The 20,252-nt window shown below is 29.9% G+C and overlaps 1 protein-coding gene across 1 annotated transcript; it reads right to left on the reverse strand.

Moving 5' to 3' along the window:
* Positions 1-841: 841 nt before the first annotated feature.
* On the reverse strand, positions 842-5,827 carry LOC137830080 (LEM3 (ligand-effect modulator 3) family protein / CDC50 family protein). Its single transcript, XM_090297000.1, has 8 exons — positions 5,353-5,827; positions 4,697-4,755; positions 4,533-4,607; positions 4,316-4,426; positions 4,097-4,167; positions 3,181-3,478; positions 1,815-2,104; positions 842-1,155 (listed from the first exon to the last, which is right to left on the reverse strand). Exons 1-8 carry the CDS (start codon positions 5,426-5,428, stop codon positions 1,101-1,103), a joined length of 1,035 nt encoding a protein of 344 aa, XP_090153126.1. The 5' UTR covers positions 5,429-5,827; the 3' UTR covers positions 842-1,100.
* Positions 5,828-20,252: the final 14,425 nt, after the last annotated feature.

Here is a 20,252-nt window from a genome sequence, read left to right on the forward strand (position 1 = left end):
AATAAATGGACCTCTTAGAGAGAAAATTCAACATGATGTCCTACTACAATATTAATAGTATATGTAATATAAAATTTCAAAATTAGAAGAGTTTTGGTAAGATCTCATTAGTGGGGGTGGGAAAGAGGAGATCCCTTATTCTCTCCATTAGGGGTTGTTGGGAATGTGTGATTTTTTTTAATGTCTATACGTTTGATAGCATTTCTTAGGTTATTACTATTATCATTTACAATTTAATGATTCTTAATTTCTATTTCCCTAAAATCTTTAAATTAAAAATTGTAGGTTAATCAATTTTCTTGTACACATTAACTTAACAATTATCATTAATATCACTTAGTTGTTATAATATTTTAACAAAAATTAGATGCAATATTTTAAGTATATATATATATATATTTAATTAAATTTTGAAGTTTCATCTTAATAATCAATACCAATCTTTATCACTGGAATTATTAACATGAGAATTATTACATGAAAATGTTAAAATAATTACAACCAATTTTTTTCCCATTATTATGATAACTATTAGATGTATGAAAATACAATGAACATTATAATCAATATTACATCTAAACAAAGATACCATGGCAAGGGTTAGGATACAACAAAATTAACAAAGAAACTTCAGTTCTACAAAAAAGAGTAGTTGTCTCTTCTAATTGTTTCTTAATGTTTATTATTTATTCATTTTCATTTTAACATCAATCTTTGAGCACAGATTAACATCACATCATTGAAGAATGAGTCCTACACGTTTAAACAAAACAATCAGTTTTTTCACTCCAGAAAAAGGCCAAAAGGTATAGTTAGCAGGAACTTTCCTATGTCTCTGAAATTGTATGAAAGTAACTAGCTCATATATTGAACACTATTCATCATAAAATACAAGATATTCAGATTCTGAGGCAGAAAACCGAAAGGCAATAAAAGAATTTTTGTGGGGTAGGGGATAATAACAACACCTAACATCTGATTGGTTATTCTTATTAGCATGTGTGAATATTGATGATGTACAAAATTACAACCGCCACTGTAGTTTGTATAATGCACAAGCGTGTAAATCTGTGAAGATCATGCACAATTTGTTTCTTTGCTCATTGCCCTCCAGGGTTCCTATTCCATGACAGATAAGAGGGATCTCCAAGTTGCCTAAAGAAAGAGACAATGATCATATTAGGAGCTAATTATATTCACAACTACCAATGTGCATGGCTGTTGAAACATATGAACTTCAGACAAAACAAGAAACCACTTAGCAATTTCAATGGATATAGAGTTGAGTATATTAGAAGGGAAACAACATGCATCATGTACTCCTGATATTTTGGCTTTTGCCATTTATACATACAAGTTTCTAGTAAAAAATAATGCCATTTTCTTTTCATCTGTTCCATCTTTACATGCCAGATGAAAACTCTCTCATAATGAACTACACAATTAATTTGCAATACACTTGAAACACAATATGTAGCTTCTAATCAAATTGATTAATGGGGTAATGATCAATAGTTAGCAAATGAAAAAGTCCTGGTATGGGAGAACTTAAGTTTGACATCAAGGGCATTGAACACCATTTCTGGTCAAATACATATTTTATGTTAGAGATTCTACATTGACTATAAATATAGCCGATTTACAGTATATAAGTAGAACAAACCTCACCTTACAAGCCGACAAGCCGGTTTTGTGAGGTTGATTTAAACTTAAACTTCTTAATATAAAAATAAGAAAGAGCACTATGCTATGCCATGTCCAGACTAGAGTCCTAAGAGACTACTAACGTAGAAAGCAGTAGGGGATTTCATTACCTTGGCTTGACAAGATATACAACAGTAAAGGCCATGGACAGAAAGAAGCTCAATCCTCCAACAGTTAGATAAGCAATGCCAAGGAAGTCATTCTTCCCACCGAGCCAGGAAGTAGTAGACAGAACAAGCTTCTTCTTGCCATTAAAACTGTATGTGTTGTAGTTATTTTCCAAATCCACTTGTATGACATCTCCTTTCTGCAAATCCACCTCAATCCTTCCATACAACTTCCTAAAAGTTGGCAAAGCTGCAGTCCGCATCCAAACAATAAGATCCTCTTGCTGACTCAACTGTTGCATAAACATTCAAAAAGTGAGCAACTTTTCTCATTGATGCAAGCAAATAGAGAATGGCAAGACAATCACAAGATGAACAATGAAATAGATTGGAAATTATAAAAAGGTGAGAAAACACAATGACTGACTGAACTATTTCAAGATTAGCCTCAGCACAAGTAACACAAATGATTGAATCGGACATGGTGCAGAATGGACCATTACTAATTTACTACCATACAGAAGATAGTCATTTCAGTGCACAACTCGACATGCCATTTTGTTCACCAGCTGATTCATCATCATTTGTCTATTCAATGTCAGGAATCAATAAAAATTGGGAGCATCAAAGGTCTCAAAACTTGGATAGGAAAATTTGTTCATACCAAAAGGTGTCTAGAATTACAGTATCATATCCACTCTCGGACTCTACTCTCATATATAATTAGAAATTCAACAACTTTATTAGATTTGGACAAGGACATTGGACTATCGAAAATGACATGCCCAATAGGAATTCTGAATACAGAAATCGGTCAATAGCTCAATCCTTGCCACAATAACAACATGACGGGTTGTTCAATTGTATATATGCTTCCACACTTTGGGAATTTACAGAAGACATATTAATTTTCCTGTCTTCGGTTTGATTATCTGAGTTGTTTCAGCCAGTTACATTCAACTCAAATAGTAAACCAGATATTTCTATTCCAAACTTTAGCATGATAACTATATTGGTAGTTTCAGTTCTTAAAGTCAAAAAGTGGTTTAGAGAACAACTTTAGTAAGAAAAACATAAAGATCAAAAGAATACAAAACCTATGTGTGCACACATTATGCGTACCAATCATTACTATTAGACAGCCTGAAGTATAATTAAGTAGCAACAAAACAACATTAAACCAAAAGTTGCAAGCATAAATATATATATATATATATATATATATATATATATATTTGAACATGGGCTTACAAAAGACTGCTGCACATATCAAACAACCTCTATTTACTATTTTGGGCTTTATGAAAAACAAGAATTATACACATAGATGCTTTTTCCAATCAAAATTTGAGTTCAAAGAACGACTTACAGGTGTGTGTTCATCGAGATGACCACCGCCTACTAAAGAACCATTTTGGAAATTTTTAGGAAAAACATCACTTCCAAATTTGTGATCCCTATCACTTTTCCATGAGATTTCTGTCTTGTTCACAGTCAAATTAACGCTGTTGCGTGAGAAGCTGTATGTATCGTTGAACAAGCTCCAAGCTATAAGACCACAGGGTACAATTGGCATTCCATTTGCCTGATTCTCAGGATCACAACCACTTGTTGAGTTTTCATTTTTAGAATCCCTCAGCTGCTCATCATTTCGGCTTTTAACATACCTAAATTACCAAATAACATTTATAATAATTATAAAAAAGAACTATCTGTATTAGATTCCACTATTAATCAAACAAACTTTGAAACTGAATTATTGTAGGAACCAGTCACTGAAGACATAGAGGTGATAGACCATTCAGAATATAAGATGAATGCATGAAAAATAAAGAAGTTCATAATTTCATATCATTGCCTCTTAAACTTTAATATCTGATGTAATTCTCTAAACTTCTTCAAGTTAAAGAAGAGTCATAGCTTACAACTCAAAGATTTACAATTATTATTTGTTAAAATATTTTTTGCATTATACATGATAGCTTTTAAATGAATTTCATGCCAGATGTCAAACTAGTTATTTCTCTACTTTCATTGTAAAATTGTGGCAGACTAACAGGAGAGCATGACACCAAATCTGAAGTATAGTGCAACTCAACAACTTTCGTTAGCAACATGCACATGAAAGAGAGGATTGTGTAAGATATTTTGCAGCCAACCATAAATCATTGTTGAATACTTGAATCCTTATTAAATAACAATAAAATTCTCATTGGCTGGTAATCACGAAATTCAAAGTGATGATAGAATTGTGTACTTCACAAGAAATAAAAGGGAGTATATACCGCCGATGATTCTGGTAAAAGTTGTCAAGCTGGTAGTACACATAGATAGGAGACTTCATATGTTTGTCCACCTATTCACAAGATCAATTGTATTAAAAAACAAACAAATGAAGCAACCATCAAAATTTGAAATCCACAATTCATCAATTATGGGAGAAGAGTTAATATAAAAATAATGGTTAAACATCAATAAGAGAAATCAGCATCAAGAAAACTTACATGTAGCTCCCTGTTGCATGGCTTTTCTCCAGGAGTCTGAATGTATGACACCTTGTCTGTTACATTTGACGGAATGCACTGCGAGTCATACCTATCAATAATTTCAACAACCTGATAGATATAATCATATAATCAAAATCAGCACTCGGCAGTACTTATAAATTATAATATACAGAACTGGTAAGCAAAGTTCAAAAAGTATTGCACTCAAGCATACATCATGCGAAGCAATCAACGAAGCAACTCCGATGGGAATGAACACAATGGTGACAATCAAGAATGCTGAAATAACCTGCATGGAAAAGTAATACACCATGTAAATCATGACTTCTAAAAACATGAAGAAAATCACTGACAACATATCCAAACAGGAAAACCTACTGCTCGAGGTGTTAGAATAGGCTTGCACGCTGGTAGTTCTTGTTGTGTAAACTTTGAGTCTGGGAGGAAAAATAATGTTCAAGTTAGTAGAAGCAACAAAGGACACAGGCACAATTGTTGATAAATCAAAACATGATGTATAACTTCCTCATTTAGCTCAACAATAAAACTCTTCAACTAGCTCAACAAATGTCAAAAGCAATTCTTTAAAACAAACAAACCGAACACACACAATTGTTGATAAATCAAAGCATACTGTCTAACTTGAAGAATTTCAAAGAACTTAAGTCACCAAAGTTCTGTGCAATTAGAAACAACAAAGAACACAAACGCAATAGTTTGTTGAATCAAAACAAGCCATCTAACTTACAAAAAAAAAAATGATCCTCAACTAGCTCAACAACAAAAATCCATGTCAAAAACATTTCCTTACAAAAAAATTAAAAAAGGGGTAATGCTTGCTTAACAAAGTCTAATAAAAAGGGTCTCAAGAGAAAAACTCCATCCTCCTTTGAGAAAATAGCCTCAACAAAACCATCAACCCTCCCTTATAGAAAAAAAAAAATCCAAAAACTCAAGCGACAAACACAAGAAAACCCACCAAAATCAAACCAAAAAGCCAAAAAAAAAATGACAACCCATAAGAGAATAATTACACTTGGGTCTCTTGCTTTGTCTCCTGGCAGCATTGGAATCATTGGATCCAGCACCTCCAGCGGTGGACGAAGACATGGCCAAAATCCTATTCAATAAAAAAACTAAACCTTTTCCGAAAACTCGTATACCCAGATGAGAATTAAGGCCAGAGATGAAGAAATCAACAATTGAAGATTGAAATTTGAGAGAGAAAAAAAAAAGGGGTCAATATAATCGCATAGTGGACGAACGGGACCGGTTACCGGTTGGGCAGGTGGTGAGGAAAATTGACTTTTATCGTAGAAGGAAGAAGCGAGGAGGGTACGTTTGGCGGGGGTGGCCGGTGACCCTTTCTCTCTCTCCTTCTCTCTCTCTTCAAAGAAAGAACAGAGAAAGGAGAGAGAGAGAGCAAAGACCAGTCAAAGAAATACAAATATACATATAAACAAACAAATTCACACGCTTTCTTCCATTCAATTCAACTGCTCATGTTATGGGCTATTGTGTCAAAAAAAAATTAATTCAATCTTTTTTTTCTTCTTTTTCTTTCTAATTTTGGTTTTTCAAATCTTCCAGAAGGCAAACTTCAATGTAATAAAATTCATATTTTATTATATATCATTTCTTCCATTCCTCAACATTTCAAATCTTCAAATTCTACTATTCTCTCTCTAAAAGTAAACAAAATATTATTGTCCTTAAATAAACAACACTTTTAGCAATGAAAAAAAAAATAATTTAGGATTTTTTTATAAATATTATCAATGTATTAAAATAAACTAAACTTGACATCTTTAAATTCTCATTTTTGGTGTGTACTAATACATAACTCAAATACTCATAATATTTTATAGAACTAAAAAAAAAATAAAGATGTATAAAAATAATATAAAATGTGTTGTCAAAAATAATATTTCTTTTAAAATGTGTCTTATAATGAAAACGGAATAAAAGGGGTATTTAAAATTTTTAAAAAATAGTTTTTTATGATTGTTTACTTATTATTAATTTCATCTCTAAATATATATTAATATTTTTTAAGTTTAAACTTAAGGATTTAAAACATAAAGAAAGAATATTTTACTATTCTAAAGTTAAGAATATATATATTATAAAATAAAATAAATTTTTTACTTATTTAAAAGTTTTATCTTTCAAAAGCTTATTTTCTTTGACTTTTTTTCATAAAATTCTTAGATAAATAATCGTCTCAGATTTGATTTGAGACATTTAAAAATAATATTTGTTTAACTAATCAAAGTTTTTATGAGACGGTCTTCATTTTTCCTAAAATTTTGAGATCTTTGCCTTATTGTGCACGGGGTTGGATTTTTATATGTATGCGTAGTATTATTGAAAAAAAGAAAAGAAATATTGATTAATCTAAGTTTGTAATGACATATTTGTTTGTAGTGTGAGTGGTTTGAAGAAGCAAGTGTAAATAAGAAGTTAACAAAGTCATAAATAATTGAGATGAATTATAAACTCTAGGTTAGGTAATTTGGTGAATTGGTGTATCTTGTATTGTTATGTATAGTTTTGTTAGAATAAAAGGATATCCTGAAATATTTGAGTTTGATAAGAAAGTTAAATTTGAAATCTTGATGCATTGAGGTTGTCTATTCTTACGTTTCTACACATTAAATATAACTCATCAATAATATAATCTATAACAAACTATATAAATAAGCACATTAGACAAAGCAAGGATATGTACTCATTACACATCTAAATCGAACACTTACTTGAGCATCAGAATACCACTAGTGCAAAAAGAAGAAAATGGTACTCTTTATTTAGTGCGGCTTTTGTGCTACCCGCTTTCGTAAAAAACGCGGTGACATTTTTGAAATTATTTTGATTTACGAATGCGGCTATTTGTATAGCCACACTTGTAAATCAAAGCGCTTGATTTACAAATGCGGCTATTTGTATAATCGCACTTGTAAATCAAAGCGTTTTGATTTACGAATGCGGTTTTACCTTTAACCGCATTCGTAAATCCTTTTTTACCCTAAATTTTTGAAGCGCGCCACACACAATTTCATACTTTCTTTTTGTCTTTGCTTTCGATTCGCGTTTGCGCTCTGAGTTCATCTCCTTCTACTGCATTTGCATTCCATTTATGCCAATGTAAGTTTCTTGAGCTCTCTTTCTTCCTCTTCATCTTCATAAATATATGCATAGATGTTTTCGTTTTTCTTATATATGTTTTTTTCCTTGCATTAGTGGTCTTGAAACACTATTTCATTGGCTGGCATTCGTTGCTCCGTCGTTGCTTCCCTATCCGTCGTCGTCGTTGTTGGCGCTCCCGTGCCACTCTTCATGTATAAATCTTTTTCGTTTTTCTTACATTGTTTGGTTTCTTGCATTGCTTAGTACTCTTTCATTGCCTTCGTGGGTTCTTGTGGATTTTTTAGTTTGCTCTATCGCTGCTTCCCTATCCGCCGACACTTCCGCTGTTGTCGCCGTTGTTGGCGCTCCCGTGCCACTCTTCATCAACGTTGCCTTCACACAAGATTGACGATGTTTTAAATTTTTTAAATTTTTTGAATTTTTTTTAATGTTTTGGCATATATAAGTGCGACTATAAGAAATAACTGCACTTATAAATGGTATTTACAAGTGTGGCTATATAGCCGCACTCTTATCTCTTCGATTTACTAGTGCGTGCTGATCAAATGCGGCTATACAACCACCCTTATAAATTTAAAATAGTCTCACTCGTTTTGCCTTTCTACACCAATGTACCTTTTGTAGGTACACTCCCGACCACCGAGAGTCAAAACTTGAGACTTAGGAGTGAAAGAAGGAAAAAGTGAAGGATGACCGAAGAGGAATAATCAATTGTTCAACCGGTTATCGTTACTGTCTCAGCCCGTATACAAGAACAGTTGGAGTTGTATTGATGAGATTCGAGTATAAAAAATATTGTCTTTTGGATATTGATTTGTACATGTGTTTGTATTGAGGAGCAAATATGGTTATATAATTCTTATATGATGTAATTGTTTGGTAAGAATGATTAGTTAGTATTGAAACTTTATATGTTGTTAATGAATGATTTAAGTATTTGAATCCAATTTAATTGAGACAAATATATTTTGAATTATATCAGGGAAGAAATGTTTGGAAAATAAAAGAAAATTTGTCTAAATTCAATTGGAAATAAATTATGCTTACATTTTAAGTTATGCCACTCAAGCAACAAAAATACATCTTGAATGAGATTCAAGCGGTAGCCATTAATGTTATGGTAGAACATTATTAATCATTCATTTTGTTGTTGAGGTGATAGATTGAGCGAGAAAGATGTTAAATTGATTTTCTCTTCTCTAAAATTTTGGGTGCTCAAATGCTCATTTGGATGTTCAATTGAGGAAGAAGCCAAATTAATTATCTTTCCTCCAAGAGTTTAGTCATTCAAATTATTGTTTGGACGCTCAAGTAAGGAAAAGCTCAATCAATAGTCTTTCTTCCAAATAATTATCAACCCCAAGCAACATTTTATACTAGTAAAGCATTGATTTGTAGCTTGAATGAGGTAAACTAAGAGTTAATTCTCTCTCCTAGGGAAGAAGATCATTTAAGTGAGCATGTCTCGTTTAAACGTGTCCTATCTCACTACAAGAAAAAAAATGATTTTAATAAAGGTTAATATAATCATAGGAATTGATTTAATTAAAGGAGATTTTGTAACCTTTGTTAAGTTCCAAAGGTTATTCTAAAACCTCAACAAAACACAATGAAGTTTTTTTAACCTTTGTTAAATTTCAAAGGTTTATTTTAAAACCCCAACAAAATATCATAGGTTTTTTTAACCTTCGTTAAATTCCAAAAGTTTATTTTAAAACCTCCACAAAATAATGGAGGTTTTTTTTAACCTTCGTTAAGTTCTAAAGGTTTATTCTAAAATCTCAGTAAAATCATGGAGGTTTGTTTAACCTTTGTTAAATTTTAAAGGTTTATTCTAAACTCTTAGCAAAATAATGGAGTTTTTTTTAACTTTCGTTAAATTCCAAAGATTTATTGTATAACCTCAATAAAACACAACATATTTTTTCAAACTAATAAATAAATGTAACTAAATCTATTTATAAATAAATAATTAAAAACTATATAGTTTTAATATATTTTATAACTAAATTCTCTAAAATTTTGAAAGTGTAACTTTACATTACAAATAAGTTTTCTAAAGTTTCAAAAATTTATTTTAAAATCTTAGAAAAAATAACCTTGGATAATAAGTCTTTCAACAACTAATTTCGGATAATAAGTAGTTCAACAATATGTGCATATTTATTATGATTGGTGGTAGTTGGTTTATATAATTCCTAGTTTTTTTTGTTACGAGCTCATACTTCAAAAAACCCGACTTATTTTGTTTTAGCTTTTGATGTACGTATATTTTATGTACAGTTTTAGTTTTAGTTATAATTGTTAATATTTAATTCTCACAATTTTGAAATATTTTAAATCAAGACCTTTATTTTAAAATACATCCAATAATTAATTCACTGTGAAAGTGAGAAGTGATAAAATTAATTTTTCCTTGCAATATGTTCTTGCAATCTTTGAAGCCCTCGTAGCCAACTCATGGCTTTGAAGGCTACATCTAATAGATAATGAAATTATTTAGGATATATAAAGCACTGATAAACACCAGTTCCCAAGTTGGGGCAGTAAGGTGATGGAAGAAACAATATTGTAGTAAGAAGATAGTGCCTTAGTGTTTCTTCTCCTTAGATATAATAAACATAAGGAATTCAATGCATGGCACATCTGGAGTAGGTTGTGGACACTATTTGATGTATTCCTTACAAGGATGAGAGAATCTCGATCAACTTAAGAAGTGTTAGAGAAGAAAAACTACAAGGAAGAACAAGAAATAATGGAGGAGGCATCTCCCATGGTTAGTTTATAATTTTAACTCCAGAAATACAATATGTAAACAAAAACAAGTAATAGAAAGAAATATCAAATGGATTAAGGAAATAAATGAAAATAGAACATGACATCTTTTTTATGGATCCCAAAGGATAGGTGCAAGGAGAATTCACCACATGAAAAAGTTTTCCTTCTGAGATTAAGACCAAATCATTCCCTAAATATGAAAGAGATACCATTATTTCTATCAATGTCTCCTTTGATCCTTTCCAAGTGAATTTTATCAAACATCAATGGGTTTGATGTCCTTCCCACCTAAGTTTCAAACAAATATTTCTTATCTTCCACATTAGTATTTGTGCATAATTTAAGTGTGAAGTTGAGAGTCCCACATTAATTAGAGATGAGTGAGATAAGCAATATATAAGAAAAAGACTTATAAACTAATTACCTTAAAGTTTTATGTTAGAGGTGACTTTAGGTCTCTTATATGGGTTGAGTCGTGACTCGTTGGATGTAAATCTCCTTGATTACGTACCAAAGAACTTAATCCTGTTTCATGTTTCTATTAAGTTACTTGATTTCTCTTTTTTGTTGCATATGACATACCTCCAACATGTTGATTGTGTGTGCGGGCATAGCTAACGAGATTGTGAGATAGGTGTTGAAAATGTTTGTTATGTGTTTGATCGTCCCTCTCCTTATGGAGTTGTTTAACTAAATACCTTTGATCTTGATTTCCATACTCCCTATTTTGTTTTGAGATATTTACTAGCATTTTAGAGTTCCCAATCACAATATTATCAAGTTGTTTCTCCATTTCTCCTTCATTTCTTACACATTTAAACCTAACATAACCAAACCATTACTCTGCTTCATTGTTTTGATTTGGAGGTCTCCCACACTTCTCCCATTTTTAAAAAAAATCTTCCACTGATCTTTTATTAAAAGAAATATGGCAACCTTAAGAAAAAGAAAATAGTAAGATCTTCTACATCTCTTTGATAGCGATATTCTCCTTTCATTGTCATGTTACATGTCCCAAAATGACGAAACTAAACTGACATACTCTTTTAAAGTCAAAATTGATACATTGACTTTATGAATTAAGAAAATACCAATTAATTAATGATTTGAAAAAAAATAGCATTTGGGTTTGGAGAAAGAAACAAAAAGATAAATTCAATTTCTTGAAACATAAGTTAATTCAATTCGAAGCTTCAACCCTCGCGATTTTTTGAAAAATTAAAACTTACGAAATTTGAAATAAAGTTTTCTAAAGTTTAAAGAAAATTCTAAGCTGACATCAAGTCATAGGATAATATTCCAATCTCAAGTGTGTTAAGATAAAATCATGGGAGTCAATTAGTATATTTAAGATATTGTTTATTTTGGAGTTCAATACTTTCCCTACGATTTTGTTCTTAAAATACAAAGCAATGGGTTAAGAAAGAATGATCTTTATAAACTATCATTGGCCTTAATTCTTAAGTAATGTAAGACTTTTAAGCATACATGAATAAATTCCTAAGTCAAGGACTAAGGGGCAGGAGTGACTAGAACCCTTTATTTGTTTTTATATGTGACACCAATGTTTGACTTCAAGTTTGTAAAATAAAGTTACAAACCCAAGTATACCGAAATTTTTTTAGGGTTAAACATCATATATGAGATATTGTCAATTTTAGAACTTAATGTTTCATCATGATTTCGCTTTTAAAAAAGTTTTAAGAGATTTAGGGAGGATGTTTTAAGAGATTTAGGGAGGATGGTATATATAAGTTACCTTTTACTCCAATTTCTAAGTAATGTAAGATTTTTTACCATACCAAAAGAAATTCTCGAGCCAATGGCTAAGAAATAAAAGTGGCTTTTGAAGTCCCCTTTATATTCCAAAACACTCCATCAATGTTTCAACATTAACTCTCATTTCTTTTTCAATATTCATATTTACTTTCTCATTGCTTATACTCTTTATAACTTAACTTATAAATAAATAAATAAACTTTAACATGAATAAATAATAATTAAATAATTATTTTAATGCTTAACAAAAGTATAATTCACCAATAATATTATTCTAAAATTTGTAAGGAGACATTTTGTATAAGATAATTTTTTTCATAATCATGATTTCAATAATGTGGAAATTATGATTGGTAAGTATAATTAAATTCTATTTAATTAGTATAAAATATTCTTGAAAATACTTAGATATGTTCGTTTCTAAAAATTAAAGAGCAGTTATACTAAATATTTTTATAAGAATAGCTTAGCATTTTTATTAAAAAAATTATTTCAATTCAGAAAGTTAGATTTCCATTGTTCTTCATGAGAAACTTAATAAAAAGATATTCCTGAAAAATATTGTCTTCTGATAATGTTAAATTTTAGAATGTAAACAAAATATGGAAAATGCGTTTCTCAAACTCAGATCTGATGAGACTAAATTTTTTCGTCTACCAAACTGTCCCTAAGTGTAGCATATATTTAAGAATTAAAAATAATAATAAATAAGAACTTATGTAGTTTTTCTTTAATTTCATAAACTAATTTATTGTTTATCCATTTAAAATATGTACTGGACTAGAGCGCTTAGGACTCAGTGCTGGTCGGATCTTGGTGCATTGCGCAGGCAGGTCAGCTCGACTGTTGGACCAGTATAATGGGTCATGAGATTGGGCTCCTGTTGAACAAGTAAATCCGTTTGGTATAATTAAGGCAACCTTTTTGTACGTAAAGGCAAGACAGACAAGACAGTTAACAAAGGATATTTGTGGACCTAGGGGTGTGCTTAGTGCGCAAGGAGTCTGAGTGCCCCTGATGTTGGCGCATAAGTTGGTGCCCTGGTGGTTATTCTGTTATTATTTCATGCATTCCTTAGAGATAAGATTCTCTTCTGTTGTAGCACCTTGAGAGAAGGCGCCCCTGAACAGAATGTATTTCTCTTGTTGAGTATGTTGAGTATGCTTTTAGTTGATATTAGATTCTCGTGATAGAAAATTGTTATAAGAGGTAAGCTATAAAAGGGGCTTGAGACCTCAGGTAAATGTACGTTGTTTTTAAGACTGAAACTGAATACTTCTTAAATTCTAGCAAACCCTTTAGTGACTTGATCGTTGGAGTGCAATCAACAGCTAGGGTCCCTCTGTATCAACGGAACTACGTTCCATGCAAGGGATATGACGGATTCGTGAAGAGACAGATAGAACTAGAGTTTGTCATCAGAGTTAACCGACGAACAAGTCAATCGATAAGAACAAAATATATATTTTAGAATATAAAATAAAATCTCATTCTATGGAATAATTATGTTTATTTAAACATAACAAAAGTTTTAATAGTAACACCCTTAATTGCTCAAAAGAAAATAACACCATAAATAAACACATGTTTTTTTTTCTAGCATACCATGTTTTTATTTGTTAGAAAAATTAAAAAAAAAAATGCTTTGGGACCTTGAAGTTTACATTGAAAAGGAATATATTCAATTGAAGGAATATATTCATTTGTAGGCCACAAAGATGCGTTAAACAAAAGCAAACATGCCCTATAGCACACAAAACCCTAAACCGAACCTACGTTTTATGATTTTTTATAAAAGCACTTTAAAAAGTGAATCTTCGTACTTTCCTTGCTTATCAAAAAGCCATGCAGATAATACTAATCTCTTTAAAAAGTCTAGTTTAGTGAAACTTCTCCAAAAAAAAGTTTTAATAAAGAAAATAAAATAATACAGTGACCTTATTAAAAAATTTAAGATATTTATACATGAAAATCATGAAATAAAAACTAATTTTAGAAATTAAAAGTAATTAGTTATTACCGTGAGTAAATTAGAGATCATTTTAGAGATTAAAAATATTTTTGGTTTCTAAATTAGTTTCTATTATTGTTAAATAGTTTTTAAATTGGTATCTAATTAATTAGTTTTTAAATTTGGGTTGGAATTGTAAGTGAAATTTGGAAGCATAGGAACTCAGTCGTCTTTAATGGAGGAGTGACGAATGTGTTAGAAGTTTTTGCCTCAGCACAAGTAAAGGTGTGGTCTTGGATTGCTGCAAAGTCCCGCGAAGTTTATTTTTCCTATCCCTGTTGGGTTCTGGATCCTTTGGCCTGTATACGGCTGATTCGGTAAAGCTAGTTAGCGCTTGGTTTGGTTGGTCTTTTGACCGGCGATTTTGGGTGTCGAGTTAGGAGTTAAATTGTATGTGTGTTTGTAAAAGGGTTGGACCACCCCTGAAGTGGTTCCCATTTATTGATTTTTTATTGTTGATAAAAAAAAATAAAAAAAAATTAGCAACCAAGGTTTTTGTTATCAAATTTAGAATCTAAATAATTGGTAGTTAAAACCTTGGTAGCTAATTAAATACTAATTTAGAAACTATTTAACAATAATAGAAACTAATTTAGAAATCAATTTTTTTTTAGTCTCCAAAATGATCTTTAATTTAGTCACTATGACAATTAATTATTTTTTTTCTTTAAAATTGATTTCTATTTCATGATTTTTTCGTAGTGTTATATAAATTTTTTAATTTAATATAAACTAATTTTTATATATTGAAGTCTTCTTATCGAAACAATCCTTAATTAGAAAATATGAGTTGCATATAAATTGAACAAATAAATATATATAAACTAATTAAAATTCACATAAACTAGTCTATAAATTTGATGCATATATATACTGACGTTTATATTTAACAGATTATTGAGGGAAAAAGTGTAAAATGTGTGATAATTAATATTAACAATTTTTTAGATAAACTTTAGGGTACTGTGAAGTTTAGTGACTTAAAACTTGAAAATCCATTGAAGGAAGTATCTCCCAAAAATGTTTGTATGTTTTTTCATATATACAAAATTGGAAATCGAATCTATAATAAGATTTTTTTTAATTGCAAAAAATGTTTTATATGGTTACATATTTAAGGACATGATATTAATTTTTAATTATATCAATCTATATTTGTAATTAATATTAACCACTTGATCTTATAAAAAGTATTTAAATTTATTTTTGCTAAAACTATTAATTATACCATTAAAATTACACTACAAAAAATTCATTAAATAACAACTAAATTTAGAAATAAAAAAGAATTAGTCACTATATTAACTAATTTGATACTATTTTATGACAACTAAATTTAGAAACTAAAAATAATTAGTCACTATATTAAGTAAATTAGATACTATTTTAGAGACGGGAAAATTATTAGTATCTAAAATGGTTTCTATTATTAATAAAAAATTATAAAATGGTTTCTAGATTGGTATCTAAATTAGCTACTAAGGTTTTACCTACTAATATTTTAGCCTCTAAATTGGTCTCAATTAGTCTTTTAGAAAGTAATTTAGAATTTAAAATATTAGTAGATAAAACCTTGGTAACTAATGGTTAGATACCAATTTAAAAAATACTTTATAAATTTTTAATAGTAATAAAAATTACTTTAGATGCCACTAATTTTTTTAGTATCTAAAATAGTTTCTAATTTAATCTAATAATAACTAATTATATTGGTCTCTAAAATTAATTGTAATTTGATAATTTTCTTGTAGTGTAAATATATAATGGTATAATTGCCATTTTTCATTCTCATTTACACATACATTAACAATTACTCCCTTGATTCCTCCATGTAGTCTTAATGCATTTAGCAACATTAATCATTTGGAGTCATGGCTTCTTTCTTAAAGTTTTTTTTAGTTACAAACCCTTAAAAAGATATAAGATATCATGTGATATTTAAATAATGTTTGTATTATTTTCTTGGAAGGGCCTATAATCAAACTTTTTCTTTCTTGATTGATTAATTTCTCGGTCTTCTTTTTTTATCCGAGATCTCGGTCTGGGTTTTCGACTTTAGGTTTGATACTCTTCTATTTTGGGCTTGGATGATTTGAGGACTCTCGCTTCTTTGGGCTAGATTAACGGGATCTCTCGGTTTTCGATCTCGGTCTCCTCTCACGGGGGGTGTGTACCTGCAAGGTGCTCCGATGCCAAAATCAAAATTGGTATCAGTTAATCATCAGATAAATTCACTCTACTTACCTCTTGGGTTGACCATCTATTTGTAATGCTCTCTTATTGGGCTCAGAACCTCTTTGAGTCTTTTCTTTTTGTACATAATAATTATTAAACACACACCTGCACATTTGGGCCTATTTTGTGAGTTTTGATACAATAATTAATTTAATATTATTTATTTATTTTTTACCATTCACTCAACCTTTTGAGACAAGACAGTACACATTAAGTTTCCAAATGAAATATATGCAAATTATTGATATAGTGCTTTCTCCATTTTAAAGGGATATGTGTTGCATCTTTGTTTCACATAAAAATGTAAAAATAAAACATTAGAATTTATCAATTGGGGAAAATTTAAAGTGAAACAGAGAGAAAACAAATAGGAACAAAAAAAACAAGGGAGAAATAAAATAGATTTATTTATGGTTTTCTTTTTTAAATTTGACTTTAATAATGAGTAAGTTAGGTAATTTGATTATTTATGGTTTTATTTTTCAGTTTTTACATTTATCACAAATAAAGTATATGTAATTTTTCTTTATACATATTATCATTTAAAATTTGATGTCAAAATTATTTTATCTATGTTATATGTCATGTGAAAGACAATAATTCTGAACAATTGTACTTAGTGGTTTTTTTTTTTAACTACAATAAATATTACTTTAGACAACAATTTAGAATTGTGACTTAAAACATAAAAATTGTGGCTTGAAACATAAAAACATAAAAAGGACTTTATTTAAAAATTGATCAATCAACTAACTTTTATTATAAGCTAATATAGTTAGTAAAAGACAATTTACAAAAAACCAAAAAATTGAGGAATTATGTGTCAGTTTAAAACTAGTGTCCATTCTATGATCCAAATGCTAGAAAGAAAATCCCAAACCTACCAATCACCATTCAATTAATTTGGCTATCAAATTATGTTGGTGGCAAAGGTTCAATTTTTTCCATGTATCATATTAAGTTTGAACTACGAGGCACTAGTTTTGATATACATTATAAGAGATCAAAGTTATTATTAGCAGGTTGTAGGAAATTTGAAAGCTTCAAAGTGAAATATTTCTCAAAGAGTATAAAATTTCTCTGAAATAACTTTGTCCCCAAATTACAATTCACGAAAGAAAACCTTTGTCCCCAAAATACAGTCTATGAAAGGAAAACTCCGTTCCCAAATTAAACTCAACAAATGTGAAAGATTAAATGAAACTAATGAAACCAAACAAAATTCAAACCAACCTAACCAATTTTTTTTTTCAATCAAACCAAACCAAAACAAAAATCAAAACCCAAAGAGCAAGCGAGATACAGTGTACCTGAATTGAGAGAGAATTTCCAATGTTGTTCAGTGAGGATAGAACCTGATTAACAACTTTGAGAACGTCCAATCCAGGTGAGAAGTGGGGAAATACGCGCAATGAGAAGGTCAGAAGTGAGGAAGAACGCTCAATGAGAAGTGGGGAAGAGTGCTTGGTGAGAAGTGAGGAAGAATTCGCAGTGAGAAGTGAGAGAGAACGCGTGGTGAGAAGGTGAGAAGTGAGGGGGAACGGGCAGTGAGAAGTTAGTAAGAATGCACTCTGAGAAGTGAGAGGGAGACCCAATTAAAGGTGTGTTTTTTCAATCACGAGAGACGAAAGAAGAAAAAAATTTCCCACAAAATTGAATTTTGTTTATATTTTATTTTAGATTTTTTTAACCCAAAAGGCCACAAGTAAATAATTGTGGCTTAAAGTATTAACGCATTTATAACAATGACCTAAAGTATCAAAATTTTATGACCGTAGTCTTTACTATGTTTAGGAAACAATTTTGTACTCGTGACATATTTTAGTGTTACTTAAAGTAAAAAATGTTGTAGTGTTTGTACTATGAAAAATAAAGTAATGATAATATTAATATCTCTTTTACATATTAATAACTATTTTTTAAGAAAAATAATTCAATATACTTATATAAAATTTACTAGGTCATAATTTTTCGTGAATTGCACAAGTACACTGAAATATACTTATATCAAAATATTAGGAATATAATACCCTTTAAGATAGTTGAGCCCAACAATCTGCAAATTAAAAATTGATTTCTATTACAACAAAAATAACCTAATATTTGATAATAGACTAATCATCCCAATATTTGGTAATCACCTTATTGGATATTTTACTAGGTCAAAAAGCCTACAAAGATAACTTTATTCTTTAGGGAGTATATACTCAATCTCATATACTCAATATTATATACTCACTTAAATATTATTATATCTCTTTAAGCTCTTACTAACTTGAGCGTTGGAGAATCTTCTGCAGGTGAATCACCACTTGTTATTAATCATACAACCTTTCAACGAAGAGGTTAACTTGCCTAAACAGCTCATTCATCTACATCGAACGATTTAACTTATTTTTGGTAAGAACAACACGAATTAGTAAATAATAACTAAAAATATATTTTTTCAATAGAATTTCTTCTTAGCATAAGATTATTTTTTAAAAAAAAAATATTTCATAAATTTATAAAATTAAATTTTTTCCCATTTTATTTCACTTTAAAAGGAAAATATTTTCTATCGTCTCATGAAAATAATACTAAACCCACAATTAAATTTGATGACATTTTCATAGAAACTGTAATTGTTTGACCAATAAATTTTTTTAATTCTAGTAACTATACAATAGAAATGGAATGTAAATTGTTGTCATATCCCTAATTTAAATGGGTATGTTTTAATCTTTTCTCATTTTCTCTTTGTGTTGTTATTGTTCCAATGTTGTTTTTCTTTGCATCTTCTATGCTCACTGTTGCTATCACCACCTCCTACCACCATAGACAATCGCTTGACAATTCAAATTGGTTTATCTCTTACTTTTAACTTTTTTTAAATATTCTTATGCATTTGGTGATTGTTTTTAATTATGTTCTCAATTTTGAATCATAATTTGACTAAATTATGATTGTTGTTTATGTTAATGTTTGAACATATTACTATTGAGTTCAAGGATGTTCGACCTTCGGTAAATTAAATTGTTTTACTTTTAGAAAGTTTATATTTTATTAGAATAAAATATAATTAGTTATTTTCCTTTTTCAATTAAGCTTGTTAGTATGCTTACTAATATACATAGTATTCTCTTTTATGTAAATATACACATATTGATTCAATGAATTATTTTATTTCTTTTTTTCTTGAAATGGTATGGGAGGTGAATTTTTCGCATTCATTCCAATAACTTTTTATTTTCTACCATGAATGTTATGGATGAAAACTATAACAACTCATGGTCGACTACTCTTAGTGGTATGATTATGTCTACTTTAGATACTAGTCATGATGAAGGTTCATCCAAGCCACCACATCACAAGTTCAGAAGATCAGAGAAGATGAAACATTATTGAGGAAAACATCTAATCTCCAATCTTCTTTCTTCAAAGTCTTGTAAATATTTGTACAAAATAGTGTAGGATAATTTTTGGGCCAGTTATTTTGGACTAAGTAAAGTAAAATATTATCTTGGCCTTGTATTTTGGCCATGAATAGCTTAGGGTAAGTTATATAACCCTAAGAGAGAAGGTTAGCATCACAACAGGGTAAATGACCTAGCTTGGATGCTAAGTTTGTGCTTGCCTTGAAGCTTGAGTTGCAAGCTACTTCTTTAAGAAGCTTGCTCCACAAGTTAGGGTTAAGGTTAAGGTTTGAGAGACTTCTCATGCAAGTCTCCTAGGTTATAAATTGGGTTAATTTTCTTGGACAATGCAGACTTGAATATTATGTAATGATTTTTTGTCAAATTTTAAAATCATCTACTCTTTGAGTCTCTTTTCTAGGATAACTCTTACAAGAGAATGCTACTTAGGCACCGAGTAGGAGTTGGCCTAACCTCTCATTGCTCACCTTCCAATCAAGGATCCATATGCCAATCCTCCATTGCATCTCTTCAAAATTTCTTTTGTTGCAAATCATTCTCCATTCTTCATCCAAACTCTACAGAA

This window comes from Phaseolus vulgaris, chromosome 11 (assembly GCF_051622355.1).
Source record: "Phaseolus vulgaris cultivar YP4 chromosome 11, ASM5162235v1, whole genome shotgun sequence".
Taxonomy (NCBI): domain Eukaryota; kingdom Viridiplantae; phylum Streptophyta; class Magnoliopsida; order Fabales; family Fabaceae; genus Phaseolus; species Phaseolus vulgaris.